This window comes from Panthera leo, chromosome B1 (genome assembly GCF_018350215.1).
Source record: "Panthera leo isolate Ple1 chromosome B1, P.leo_Ple1_pat1.1, whole genome shotgun sequence".
Taxonomy (NCBI): domain Eukaryota; kingdom Metazoa; phylum Chordata; class Mammalia; order Carnivora; family Felidae; genus Panthera; species Panthera leo.
The window spans coordinates 25,348,872-25,362,606 of record NC_056682.1 but is presented as its reverse complement, the minus strand read 5'-3'; the positions used below and the strand labels follow the sequence as shown (position 1 = coordinate 25,362,606).

Sequence of the window (13,735 nt, the reverse complement as noted above, 5' to 3'; positions counted from 1 at the left end):
GGAAGACTGTTCTAGAAACGAATGAAGGAATGAGCTCCTGGATCACAATGTAAAAATGTGTAATTGCTTCAGTAATTAGAGAATGACGATAAGGGAGATTTATTTTTGCATTACTCGACAGGTACACAGAAACCTATCCCACAAACCAGGAGAAAAGGAAGAAAGAAGTTGATGACGTGTGTTTCCAAGAAGGTCATCATGTGGCTCTAAAAGAATGGCATCAAAGGAAGCCAAGGTTTCAGGTGGTCCCACTTTTCCCCAAGGCCAACGGCGTTAAGATCAAAGAACACTCACACTGGTAGATCTGTAGAAAGGTTTCCGAGAGTTTGTTCGTCATTAGTGGCTCAGGAAGGTCTCGAAAATACTGCTTCAACATGTCTGCTACATCATAAGCAGACTGTCCCTCGTAGCTGACACAATCTACGGCACTTTCGTTCATCTGGCGCAGAGCCTGAATCCGGGACTTGACACCCGACTTTCTGAAGAGCCCAACCTGTTGGAAGAAAAACATTAAATGGCAAGACAGAAGCCGCATTTTCACTACAAAACTATAAAAAAGAAGCATGCATCTGAGGTCCCATGATTCAGCGGGGCCTGCACGAGGCAGTTCTCACCTGATCCAAACAGTGGTTGCGGAGGTAGCGCATGGCCTGCTGAATGCTCTGGGGCAGGGGCTGTCCTGTGCGCTGCACATTGACCGTCAGAGGGACCCCGAACACATTCCGGTCCTTATAGTCTGGAACCTTGATCCTTTTCATGAACTTGGGCACAGCCCTATTTAAAGAGCAGGTGGGGGGAGGTTATGTTTATTTGTCTGTAGACCCTTAATCCATCTTTTGCAGGTAAACCCTGTGAGCTTTGTATCCGTGCTACTAAGGTGGCTATTTAAATTAAATAAAATGACAAATTTAGTTCCTCAGTTGTACTAGCCACAGTTCAAGTGCTCACTAGCCATCTGTAACCAGTAGCTGCCGTCTGAGCAGATACAGCACATTTCCACCATCACAGACAGTTTCACGGGACAGTGCTATTCTGGATCTTCTGAGAGTTGGGGCTCTGAGGCCCAGTAACATTTTCTCCACTGGGGATTCTTCTCCCACTATTAACTCGGAGAACTGGGTTTATATCCTTAAGGGAGCTGATGGGCTTCCTTACAAAATGGCGGCACAGGAAGGCACACGAACAGAAAAGAACATTCAAGGCCCTAATTTAGGAGCTTCATGACAGAATTTGAAAAACACGTTCCCATTTGTCCTGTAGATGGGCAAGAATCATTTCTAAGTTCTTGATGAGATACAAAGTATTTAGGGTATAAAAAGGATCATGTAATGCCGGAGGAGAAAATAGCAAATACATGATGTTGGTCCAACATAATGAGAACCAATTCCAGAGCTCAACAGTGGGGGCCAAGCTAATGACCCGAAGTCAAAATAAATTCTCCTGCAGATGACCCTGGAGAATATAACATCTTTAGGTTTCTAGAGGAAGATGGAAAAGAACAATGAAGGTTTTGTGAGCCTACCCCAGGCTCCCTGGAGTCCTGAAACCAGGTCCAGCCCCAGAAGTATATGGAGCAACAGGAAACCGATGTCATGCATTTAATGCTGTCAAGCAGAAATTTCAGCTCTACAAGTGACCTCTCTAAACGGGACAAGAAAGGGCAAGGCCGAACAGGAAAAGAACTTTGTGTAGAATTTCTCCCTATTCCATGGATCCCACAATGCGAGGCTTTTACATTTGGTTTTGACTCACTGGAAAAACTGACCAGAACTCAAGAAGTATTACGGACTTTCAGATTCTTGAGGGTTTGGTGGGAAGGGGGGGTGGGCAACTCAGAACCGAGAATGTAAAATATGCACTTTTAAATAGCCAGCAGGGAAAATATGACTCTACGCACAGAGGAACACTGCAGAAGACAGACTGCTTTGACTTCTGAGCGCTCGCCAGCAGCCACGGCACGTTACTGTTTATAGCCCTACGAAAGGTAAAACTAAAGCGTAGAGCCAAATTTGTATTTCCATACAGTAAGTTTATGGTATCATGGCCATAAGTGTGCATAATACTTGCTTTGTCGGGGGGAAAAAAGCCAGCGGCGGAATGTGCAAAGAACACATTACGATCTCCACCGAGAATCTGAAGCATGCGGGGATAAACCGGTCAATACTTATTTCTGTCATTCAGAACAAACAACTTCTGTATTTAGCAAGGCTCACATAATAACAGCCTTTGAACGGGAGGTGCTTTGATGCTGAAGCTAAACTCACTACGAGTCCTGAGGAGACGGGGGGCTGGAGAGAGAAACAACAGTTCTGCTGCTTTGCTGACGCACCCCGGCCCCTCTGGTTTGCTCCAGAGCGCTACTGAGGACATGGGCTGCTTCTCTGTTTTTATACAAAGCAGTGAATCCAGATGATAAACACTCAGATTAGGAAAAGGCTTAAGGATACCCAGCTGACACTGTGAAATGCACTTGGATGTCAATCTAGAGACAGTTCTCTGCTTTGCACTGCTAGCAGAAAAATTAAGATACACACACAGTGGGTCACATCCGTGGCCCATCCAGCCTAACGATGTCCATCTCACGTGATACACACGGAGGGCTGCAGTTTTAAAAGTAATCATGAACAGTTCATCTGAGGGATTTTACCTTCGTGTGTATTTAGTCTGTAGTATCTTAGAGCAGTGAATTCCTTATGTTTATTATTCACTGTTGAAGTGTCTTTGTTAGAAACATAACCTAAATTTTTTAGCACAGGGAGATTTTTGAGCGATGCTTCAAATATTTCCATCAAAAATGATTTCTAAACACATACCTGGAGAAGGTCAGGAGGCCCGAACTGTACAGTAAGCATTTCACAGTTGGTCTCAACATCCTATGACCTGAACATTTTTCTTTCCTTCCTTCCATAACATGATCTGATCGGTACATCTATTTACCCACCGGGGGCTCTTTCTAACACAGGAAGGAGGTGCCTGTACAGTGTGACAGAACAGCCACACATTCTCACTCCATCTACTGGCCATTTGTCACTCCGGGCACTGAATCTCCCCCCACCAATCCCACTGCTTAGTCGCCAAAGTTACACTGGCTTGAGCAGTATCAGATGTGGCCTCAAGAATGCAGGGATTACATTTGGATGATAGTCGAAAGGCATTCATAGAGGATGGATACCTTCAGCTTCAGGGAGCTGCCCCAAAACATTTCCAATTAGTTGACCGAGCACAGTAAACTCTTACCAGCTAAAACCGTGCTTATTCGAAGGCGTGTACTTCTCCAGCAGGGCGGTTAACTTTAGGAGCGAGTACTTCTGCAGCAGGTTCATCTGGGCCACAGACTGGCAGTTAATCTGCAGCGATACAGAGTTTAAGCTCGGCCGATGGGAGCTCTGGAAACTGTGCCATCGCAGTCTGTGCCTACGGGAGAGAAGCAGGGGAGGGGTGAGCACGAGGGAGAGGAGCAAGGGGAGGGGTGAGTACAACGGCTTTTTAACAGGTACACACAAAATCAGCGGTGGGCTGCCTGCTGGCCTCTTATCTTAGGAACCGAGAGAACTGACTTCTACTCCGTTCTTTTCTTCCCCTCCCCACCCACGATAAAATACACATTACGTAAACGGCCATCTTAACCACTAAGTGACAGCTCAGGGGCATAAAATCTCTTCACGCCATTGTACAACCATCACCACCATGCATCCACAAGACTTCCTTCCTCTTCTCAAGCTGAAACTCCGCACCTATGAAACAACATCCACCCTTTTTGGATGTTAGGGCCTCCTGATCTCTTTCCTTAGGAGCTCACAGGGCCAGGAATGCCCTAACCCCATGTCCCCCACATGAGAGCGGCAGCAATCCCTTTCCGACCTCCCCCACCTCCAGAGGGCAGCCAAGCTCTCACCTATTGGACCTTGTCAGAGAGGCCCCAACCCCAGAATCCCTCCTTTCCGGGATGTCGGAGGGCTCTTCCGGCTCGTTCAGTGAGTTGCCGGTACTGTCCAGGTCACTGGGCGTGGCTCGGTCGTTGTCCACATCCAGGTGTATCTGTTTGGGAGACGACGGGCACGGAGAGACCGAGTCCAGGGCTGAGTCGGAGTCTCCCTCGTCTGAAAACTTCTCCGACCACTGGTTGACTATCCTCTGCATCCCCTTCACGTGGTAGAGGATGTCGTCCAGCTCGGGGAAGATGTCCTCGTTCTCCAGGTCGGCCAGGTCACCCGAACTGGAGTAGAGGATGGAGCCCGGCACGTTGTCATAGATACTCAGGCGGCTGCTCATGGAGCTGGACGAATTGCGTCGCTTAAGCTCCTTGGGGCCGTCGCTGCCGTTGTCCCTCCGCAGGCTGATGTGGCCCGGGCCGTGGAAGCTTCCGGTCCTCCAGTTGACCGAGCTGTTCTTCCCTGACGGAGAGAAACTGCCGTTGGAGAGCGCCTTGGGGAAGGTGCCGGGCTTGTGATCTTCCGGGATGTAGAACACTGCGTCCTCTGGGTAGGTCTCGCGGTTCTTGAAGTTCTGTTCCATGACGTTGTTGAACGTGGACTGATTGAACGGATCGAAGCCCTCCAGGTACATGCCCACCCGCTTGTTGCAGGCGCTGAGGCTCCGGGTCCTGGTGACCGGGCTGGGCGTGCTCACGGCGCTGCTGGTCTCCGACTGGCTGCTGCTGCTGCTGGTCTGCGTGGAGTTGGAAACGCTTCGCTTGCGAACCGCGGGCACGTTGATGTGGTTGCCGTTGAGCGCGGAGATCTCCACGCAGTTCAGCTGCTTCAGCTTCTCCTCGTCCATCCCCTCCTGCAGGATGGGCCCGCTGATGATCAGCCCCAGCTTGGAAGGCGCCTTGTGCTTGCCGTGGTGCGAGCCCTTGAGCTTCAGGCTCTCCATGCGTTTCAGCAGGCTGCGCGTCTTGGACTTGGCGTTCTTCTCGTGGCCTTTCATGCTGAAGCTGAAGCTGGACAGTTCCTTGGGGAGGGCAGGCTGCAGAAAGAGTCGTCATTGCCCACGAAGTTGCCGGAGGAGCACACGCTGATGACGGAGTTCGTGCGGGGCGTCGCCGCGTCCCCGGTGTGAGGCGCGTGCACCGGGAGGCTGCCGGTGCTGCTGAGGCTGCGGACCGAGGCCACCTCCTGGCGCTCGCTGAGGTCCGTCAGCATGCTTTCATGGCTCGCCGCGTTCTTCAGGTGGGCATCGTCGGGGGCCCCGGGGGCTGCGTCCTGCTTTGAAGAAAAGACATCAAACTCTTCCAGCCGGGACCACCTCTTGCTGTCCCTCTGGAAAGTCCATTTGCCGCTTATTGCACAGGGCTCGTCCTCGTCCGAATCCTCACTCTGCAAAGACAGAATGGAGGCATTCATCGCTGGGACCGGCAGACAGCAGGGAGCGGGGACGTGTGCTGGGGGCCGGACGCCTAGGACCCGGCTCATGATACGCCATCAGTGTCAATTCCCCCCTTTGTATCTTTATTTTATTACTTATTATTATGATTATTACTTTATTGTTCTTTTTTTAAATGACAAAGATGTATGTTGGATGTCAGGACTTTGACAGGAAAAAGCCTGACCAAGTGTTTCAAGCTAAATAAGAATTGTTTTGTAGAAACTGTTGGATCTGTAGGCTGTTCTTTAAGTGCTCACAGAGGAAAACTCCAAGATCTGTGAAAATTCCAGGCATGCAAAATATTTTGAGCTGGAGTCAGCAACGGGTAGGACTCCCTCTGGTCTGCCTCCAATTTTGCTGTCTGTTGATAGCATGTGTTTATATTCTCTTTCACAATTAAAAAGGTAGTTTTCAAACACTAAGAAGAATGGACACTGAAGTGTGTGGCCACCCTAAAAGCATACAAGATCTCCTACCAGACCGGTGGAGACACCAAGCAAGGTAAGTCACCACATCTCTTAAGGCTGATACTTTTCAGCTTCTTACCTGTTCTTTTTCATCCCTTCCCCCACCAGACACAGGGTCTAGAGCTAATGCCACACATGTCCTGTGAAGTTTCAACCTCAGACATGCTCCAGGCAATTTAACAAGGCCTCACAAATACCCAGTCCTGACAGCATGGAACACTCACAAACACGATGTTACATCTTTGCTGATTATGCTTGATTTATGGGCAGGACTCAGGGTTATGCTGTGTCACAAACTACCGCATCTGAGCCTTTTAGGCGGGATCTCAAAAGGCCCAGCTCAGTGTGATACATGTCTTTCCCACTGGTGTGGAAAGTATCACATGACCCACGTTTCACAGGACAATGAGTAGAGAGCATTAAACGCTGACTTGTGGACTCCTCTCCACAGCCCAGTGGGTGCTGAGGTTCCAGTTCATTTGTTTAAAAGGTTTAACTCCCCCGAGAGGGCGGCTTGTTGCAAGACAGGGACCGTAGGATAATTAAAATCTGTACTCTGAACAGTCAGAAATATGTTCTTTGACCAAACTTATTCCTGTTTACTCTAATTTGTGACACTCACTCCCAGGACTACACCCACTTCTTCTCCTACGATCTCATAAAAGGTTCTCACATTTCATCCACAGAAGTTATGTGCCACCATTCCACTAGAATGTGTGGGATTTCCTGCCCTTCCCTCCATCTCCCCCACCTCTTTTCCTCCCTCCTATCTCTCATTATTCTTCAGCACCCCACAGGCTACCTCCATCCCTGCAGCTCTGAAACACTGTTACTGTTATATGGGAAGAGACAGAGTTCCCAAAGAACTTTAGCTTTAATTTCTGAAGGGAATAATGGAGGATTCACTGGGGTTCCCTAAGTCTTATTCCTTTAAGCTGGAGTCGGCGATGACTTAAAAAGGCAAAATAATAGATGATTTGTTCCGATAAAAAACAATTAAAAAAAAAAAAAACCCTCATAGATACAGAGAACAGACTGGTGGTTGTCAGAGGCAGGGGTCAAAAGGTACAAATATCCAGTTATAAAATAAATAAGGTTCGGGGATGTGACGTACAGCATGGTGACTATAGTTAATAATACCGTATGGTATATTTGAAAACTGCTGAGAAAGTAGATCTTCTCATCACAAGAAAAAAAAAATGTAAGTATGTGTGGTGATGGATATTTACGAGGCTTCTGGCCATGATCACTTTATAATATATGCAGATATTGAGCCCCTGTGTCATACACCTGAAACTAGTATTATGTTATATGCCAGTTCTATCTCAATTAAAAAAAAACAACAAACAGTAGGAAAACCGCAATTCATCGCCTCGCTGCAACTATTGGTTTCAGTTACATAAGGCTACTTGGTCTTTGGTAAACCTGAAGGGATTATTATGTTAAAGATGCAGATGTTTGGGGTGCCTGGGTGGCTCAGTCGGTTAAGCGGCCGACTTCGGCTCAGGTCATGATCTCATGGTCTGTGAGTTCGAGCCCCGCCCGCGTCGGGCTCTGTGCTGACTGCTCAGAGCCTGGAGCTTGTTTCAGATTCTGTGTCTCCTCTCTCTCTGACCCTCCCCCGTTCATGCTCTGTCTCTCTCTGTCTCAAAAATAAATAAACGTTAAAAAAAAAATTAAAAAAAATGCAGATGTTTTTGGAATAAGGAAGTAATAAGAGTCTGAGAGATAAAACCTGTTACAAAACACACAGTTTTTGGTCTGCCCCCTTTCCTCCCATCCTATTATATATCGTATATACTCACTCTCTTCCGATGAGGACTAATTTCCAGCTTCATCACCGCACATTTGTTTAAAGTATTGAGACGCCTACAGAGCAAAGAAGTAATATTAGTAAAGATAGGAAACCAATGATGGGTAGATAAGTATTTTTTCCAAACAGGTGACATGCTTAATGAGCTTCTTTATTCTATAAAAAATTTTAATTTAGAAGAGTATTAGAAACTTCTTTAAGAAGTGAACAGTTTAAAAATACCTTTACACCTTTCTTCATTTATTTTTTTTTTAAACTTTTTTTAATGTTTATTTATTTTTTAAGAGAGAGAGACAGAGTGCAAGCTGGTGCGGGACAAAGAGAAAGGGAGACGCAGAATCTGAAGCAGGCTCCAGGCTCTGACCTGTCAGCACAGAACCCGATGTGGGGCTCGAACCCACGAGCTGTGAGATCGTGACCTGAGCTGAAGTCGGATGCTTAACCAACTGAGCCACCCAGGCGCCCCTACCTTTCTTCATTTAAATTGATTATTGCTATTTTACAGTAAAGTGACACATTGCTATGGCACTATCCAGTATTTCTTATTCTTCGTGGAACAAACAACTCTCAATGAGGGATTTTATTCTTCCTAGAGCACCTAGGTTGGGCCATTGGGTAGCTCCACACAGTGCCAAGAAATAAGAGCCACTGAAGTCTCCTTAGAAATGGGAACAGCAGCAAGGAACCAAGCAGAGTTCTTGGTAAAATAAATGGTAAATTCTATCTCAAATAAAAATCCAAAGATGGAAATAAACCAATTTTTAGTTATCTGCAATAAATAATAATCTTAGACACTCTGTTCAAAAATGTAATGAGTTCTTGGACAGAAAGGAAACTGGTGCCTCTCTAAGACCCAATTCTTTTTACAACGTCCTGTATAGGACAGGATAATGTTGGGTACAGTCGTAGCAATAGTGCAATTACTGAAAAAATTTTTATACAGCAGCCTCGAGGGTCAAAGTCTTTAGAGTTCAAGCAAGAAGAAGAACTTGATCAGATTCTTGTTTGGAACAGGGTCATATTTTTACTTTGGGTACTTTTGTTTTTTACCACTGTCAAGGAGTAACATGTCAATTTATAATTAGGGAAATAATTCAGGTTTCCTGAAAAATACTAAAACAAAACAAAACAACCAAACAACCCCTCCCCCCCCCCCCCCCCCACAAAGTCCCCCGAAACAAAGTTCCTCATCGGGAAATAATGAAATAGCTGAGAAAAGAAACCCTTTACATATGCAGGAATACATGGTATGTGAAAGTGTGAATGACAGCCCTCTCTGACAGCTTCCAGATGACCATCACTTGGTCTTCCTCAAATAAGCCTTTAACGAATCTGTCTTCCACGGTCAGCTACCCGTTTTTTCCTACAATTGCAATTCTTCTGTTTTCATAGGAAAAGAGCATTTAATTCACACAAATTCAAACTGACCATAAGACTGCTTCAAGGCTTTATCTCCCCGATTCTGTTCTTGCAGCTTGTCTAACAACTTGATGCAGGAGGATAGAAAGTATTTTTGCCTGCTGATAAGACTGCCTTTGATTTCATAGATTACGTGGTAGCCTGTTTATAGAATAAACAAAGATAACTCAGGACGCCTATGTTGCCTATGTTCAGAAAAATTCTCTCTGTCGATGGGGAGGGAAAGAAAACAAATAACTAAGAAAAAGCCCAAACTTTAAAATGAGTAGCTCTAAGGTCCGTCCCCAAGGGGCCAGCCTTACTTACGTGACTGATACCCACAGTGTGTTTTAGTTCTTAAATGTTTTCAAGATTTAAAGAATCCGGAATGGTTACACTTAGTCTTAGGTCTGGGTTTCATTAATCAAACCTGTAATCAAATACCCACTTGAGTTCATTTGGGCTTTAATGGTTGAGTGGTGTTTATAACCAGGTTTACTAGGCATGGAAGCCTGTGGCAGGGGGGAGGGGCCTAGTTCACAAACTCCAGATTTGAGTCCAACAAAAAAGACCCAGGAGGCAACTTTTATAAAGGTCAACATTATCTTTTTTTATGTTGGTAGCACCAAGCTAATGACATTTCAATTTTGAAGCCTGGAAGTTATTCCTTGAGGTTTCTGTAAAATTCATCTGTTCCCAGGACCTCCAAAGAATGCCCACTGGTGAGACTGTAGCTACTCAGACAATATTGACATGAAAAGGTTGTAGCGAGATGAACTGGGGCTCGCTCTGGGTCAGGCTCCATGCCCGGCACCTCATATGTGTTATTTCATTTTGGTCTCCACAACAACTTTATGGTGTGTGTATATATATATATATATGTATATATATATATTACTATACAACTTTATGGTATATATATATATTATATATATATATGGTATATATATATGGTATATATATATAATATGTTATATATATATTATATTATATAATAAATATATAATATATAATATATAATATAATATATATATTATATATATTACTATTTTCCTTCCTTTTACAGTTAAGGAAAGGGGGTTTAGAGAGGTCATGAATCTTGTTCAAGGCCACAAGAATAAAACATGGTGGCTCTAACGTTCAAAAAACAGTATCTCCTGCATTCTTTTCTAAAATTAGTCTTAATGATGCTAATATCCAGGAGCAGCTTATGCCCTAAGCATGATTCCTCAAATGAATGGCAGCACATTGGTATCACACACCATCTGGCCAGAAGGCGTGGTGGCTGCAGCCCCCCAGGGCCCTCACAGGGCCCAGCTCCACAGGAACGTGTCGGTCTTATCTGCTGGGCAACTTGTTCCCTGCTCTGAAGGGGGAGGGGGGACAAGATGGGCCATCAAAGCTTCACGAGTTTTGCTGCAGGGAGCCAGCCGCAAGCACCCTGATAAAAGCGTGGCAGGAGGGCATTGGGGCCTCGTATTCAGAACGAAAACAGGGAAGAGTACAAGAGAAGATACATGTGAGGAAAGAAAAAGGAACAGTTTTCCAAATAAGACGTGACAAATAAAAACTGTTGTGATTCTTAAAGACACTTTCTGGGAATCAGTGCAATTGCTTTAAAAATTTACGTGCTTCCCTTTTAATAGAGCAGAAACAGTGACAGAGTTGAAATCTGTTATGCGGCAGGCTGCTTTACACAGTTCAGGCATTTCCAGGGCTGTTTTACAACAAAGTGCACACTGAAGATGATGGTGTGGGTATGTACTTATCATGATACGATTATCACCTTATTTACATAATTCTTTGGTGTGTTTACAGGAGGAGTCAGTCGTTAACTCCAAAGGAAAACAGTGATATGGGATATTTCTCAGATGCTAGGGAGACAAAACTCCTGTCAGAAGAGGTATGCTAATGGTAGGTCACAGTTTGCATTATTATCTATATATGCTTCAAGGCAAGCAAACCACTCCCCCAGTATTAATATTGAATGTGACTCTCCCACGATCTTGGCCTTATCATTGAGACTGGATTATACAGCAAAACTAGCAGGACTGGGGCAAAAGCCAATCTCTCCAAGGAAACAAATACAAAAATCCCTTGCAAATTTAAGTGCAAGAATGTTGGTGAGCAACCCATATCCAAAAAACATGGTAGTTCCTTAATTGTAACTTTTGGTCACTACCAGACTTTATATTAAGATAGTATTATCATGATTTTCAGGAAAACATTAAACGTACAAGTCTTCTACTCTTAAGTAGACTCTGCTAAGAGATCAGCAATGTCATAGGTATAAGAATGTTTATAATAAATCTTAAAGCAGAACACCAGTGTGTACCTGGGAGCAGTTGTAACATCCGTGTGTGTGTGTGTGTGTGTGTGTGTGTGTGTGTGTGTGTGTGTGTGTATTGTGTGTGTGTTTGGGGTGGTGGTAGGAATGAGAAACCATGTAAAGATTATTTTATTTAAAACAAACTTTAAAAGGTTTTATTTAAGGGGTGCTGGGTGGCTCAGTCAGTTGAGCATGTGACTCTTGATTTCGGCTCAGGTCATGATCTTGAGGTTCATGAGATCGAGCCCCACATCGTGGGGCTCTGCCCTGTCAGCAGGTGCATTCTCTCTCTCCTCTCTCTGCCCCTCCTCCTCTTGCATGCGTGCTCTCTCTTTCTCTCAAAGTAAACATTTTTAAAAAGGTTTTATTTAAGATAAAAATGTTAAAATATTTACTATTTTATGAAGTAAAACTTTTCAACTGAGTTTCTGTAACCATATTACCATATATATATTTATATATATATATAAATAAAACATTAAATATATATTTTATTGTTATTTTTGAAAGAGAGAAAGAGAGAGAGAGAGCACGAGCAGGGGAGGGAGAGAGAGGGAGACACAGAATCCGAAGCAGGCTCCAGGCTCTGAGCTGTCAGCAGAGCCCGATGCAAGGCTCGAACTCAGGAACAGTGAGATCATGACCTAAGCCAAAGTCGGACACACTCAGCTGACTAACCCACCCAGACGCCCCTACCATACGTATTTAAAATCAACTTCTCAAAAATATTTCAACAAGGCAAAAGATGGAAGTCTACAATAAGAAGTCTGTCAGTCTGGAGAGAACTTGGCAAATCACAAGGCAAACTTCCAAACTATGCAACAGCTTCGTGATTCACTGGCCCTTGAATTCCATGGGCTGAGAAACTATGTGGAAGAGGCTAGTCTCGTTAATGAGACAAATGTCACATAATTAGTAAAACAGGTACCCCCAACTACTTTGCTGACAACTCACAACCTGTCGTGCACTTCAAAAGAAGATGCCCCCATCGTTTTCTTCAGAACACTTGTTTAGGCCTCCTGAAAGAGAATCATTTGCCTTGAGGAGCCTATGTGAACATGTGGACAAGAGCCCTTGGGTTTTCCATTAAAACAAGGTGATGACTGTTATGTGAATTCTGAAGCATTTGTTTTGAAAGAAAACTCAACCTCAAGACTTCTTCCACATACTCAAATGTGGGCCTCTGATTTGGGCCTAGTATTTTTTAAAGCAGGTTCACACTCATTACCTCACTGCCTCCTCACACTTAACCTTTGAGACGATATTCTCTGCATCTAAGAAAATGGAAACCAATCAGAATACACTGCAGAGTCCAAATACAGATCAAGGTCTAGCTGGTCCAGCTGTTTCGAGGCTTTTTTCACAAAAGATTCAGCAACACAGATTTATTCCCTTCAAAGGGTGGTGGCTTCTCCAACAGAACAGAGAGAGCCAGTGGAAATCACAAAGTGCAGAGGACGACCTTCCCCTCAGAGCTGGGCAATTACATTTCAAACTGATATTAAAAAAAAAAAAAAGTATTCAAGAATATAATCATGACCCCTTTGGGCTGCAATGTTGCAGTGAAATTTTTATGACCCAGAAATTCCTAAGCTGTTGCTGCTGCTTAGAGAGCCCACTTACTAAGTGGCGTAAAATGTGTGAAATGGGTAATCTGACTCAGTGTGTAAATATTTCCTAGGATTCATCTTAGGAGTGACCTCATTTATATGCGTTATCACCAATGATGAATTGAAAAATAAATTAATTCTACCCCATAGCTAAGCATTAAAACATTTTAAAAATGTCTGGAGTAGTTTATATTCCAGATGTTGACTTCTTCCCTCCCAAACTGCATTAGTGACATTTTTTCATTGCCAATGACATAGCTATGGTATTACATACTACAGTGCAGGACTTGGGATTCGGCTGCTTTCAGAAAATGTGTGCGTACCCTGGACGTTTCTAAGCAGCCGTTTAATTGGATTTGAAAAGCGACAGTGTTTCTGTGGTTAATATAGCATTTTCTCTTTCTTAAACCATGAGTACTAGTCTATTTCATACACCATTCTAAACATCCTGCCCATCTTTCCCTAAAACCACTGTTTGAGTTAGCGGTTTCAGAAAACACTGCATTACAGGGGCGCCTTCAGAAAACACTGCATTACAGGGGCGCCTGGGTGGTTCAGTCGGTTGAGTGGCCACCTCTTGACTTCAGCTCAGGTCATGATCTCATGGTTTGTGAGATCGAGCCTCTTGTCTGCCTCTGCACCGACAGTGTGGAGCCTGCTTTGGGATTCTCTCTTTCTGCCCCTCTCCTGCTCTCTCTCTCTCTCTCTCTCAAAATAAATAAATGAACTTAAAAAAAAAAAAAAAGGAAAC

At 44.3% G+C, this 13,735-nt stretch overlaps 1 protein-coding gene across 1 annotated transcript in view; it reads right to left on the bottom strand.

Moving 5' to 3' along the window:
* DLC1 (DLC1 Rho GTPase activating protein) overlaps nucleotides 1-13,735 on the bottom strand; it is a 536,095-nt gene that overhangs the window by 9,243 nt on the left and 513,117 nt on the right. Inside the window, 6 exon segments of the mRNA XM_042934406.1 lie at nucleotides 295-493; nucleotides 615-774; nucleotides 3,238-3,414; nucleotides 3,896-4,961; nucleotides 4,964-5,318; nucleotides 7,640-7,703. Coding sequence (XP_042790340.1) covers nucleotides 295-493; nucleotides 615-774; nucleotides 3,238-3,414; nucleotides 3,896-4,961; nucleotides 4,964-5,318; nucleotides 7,640-7,703 — 2,021 coding nt within the window.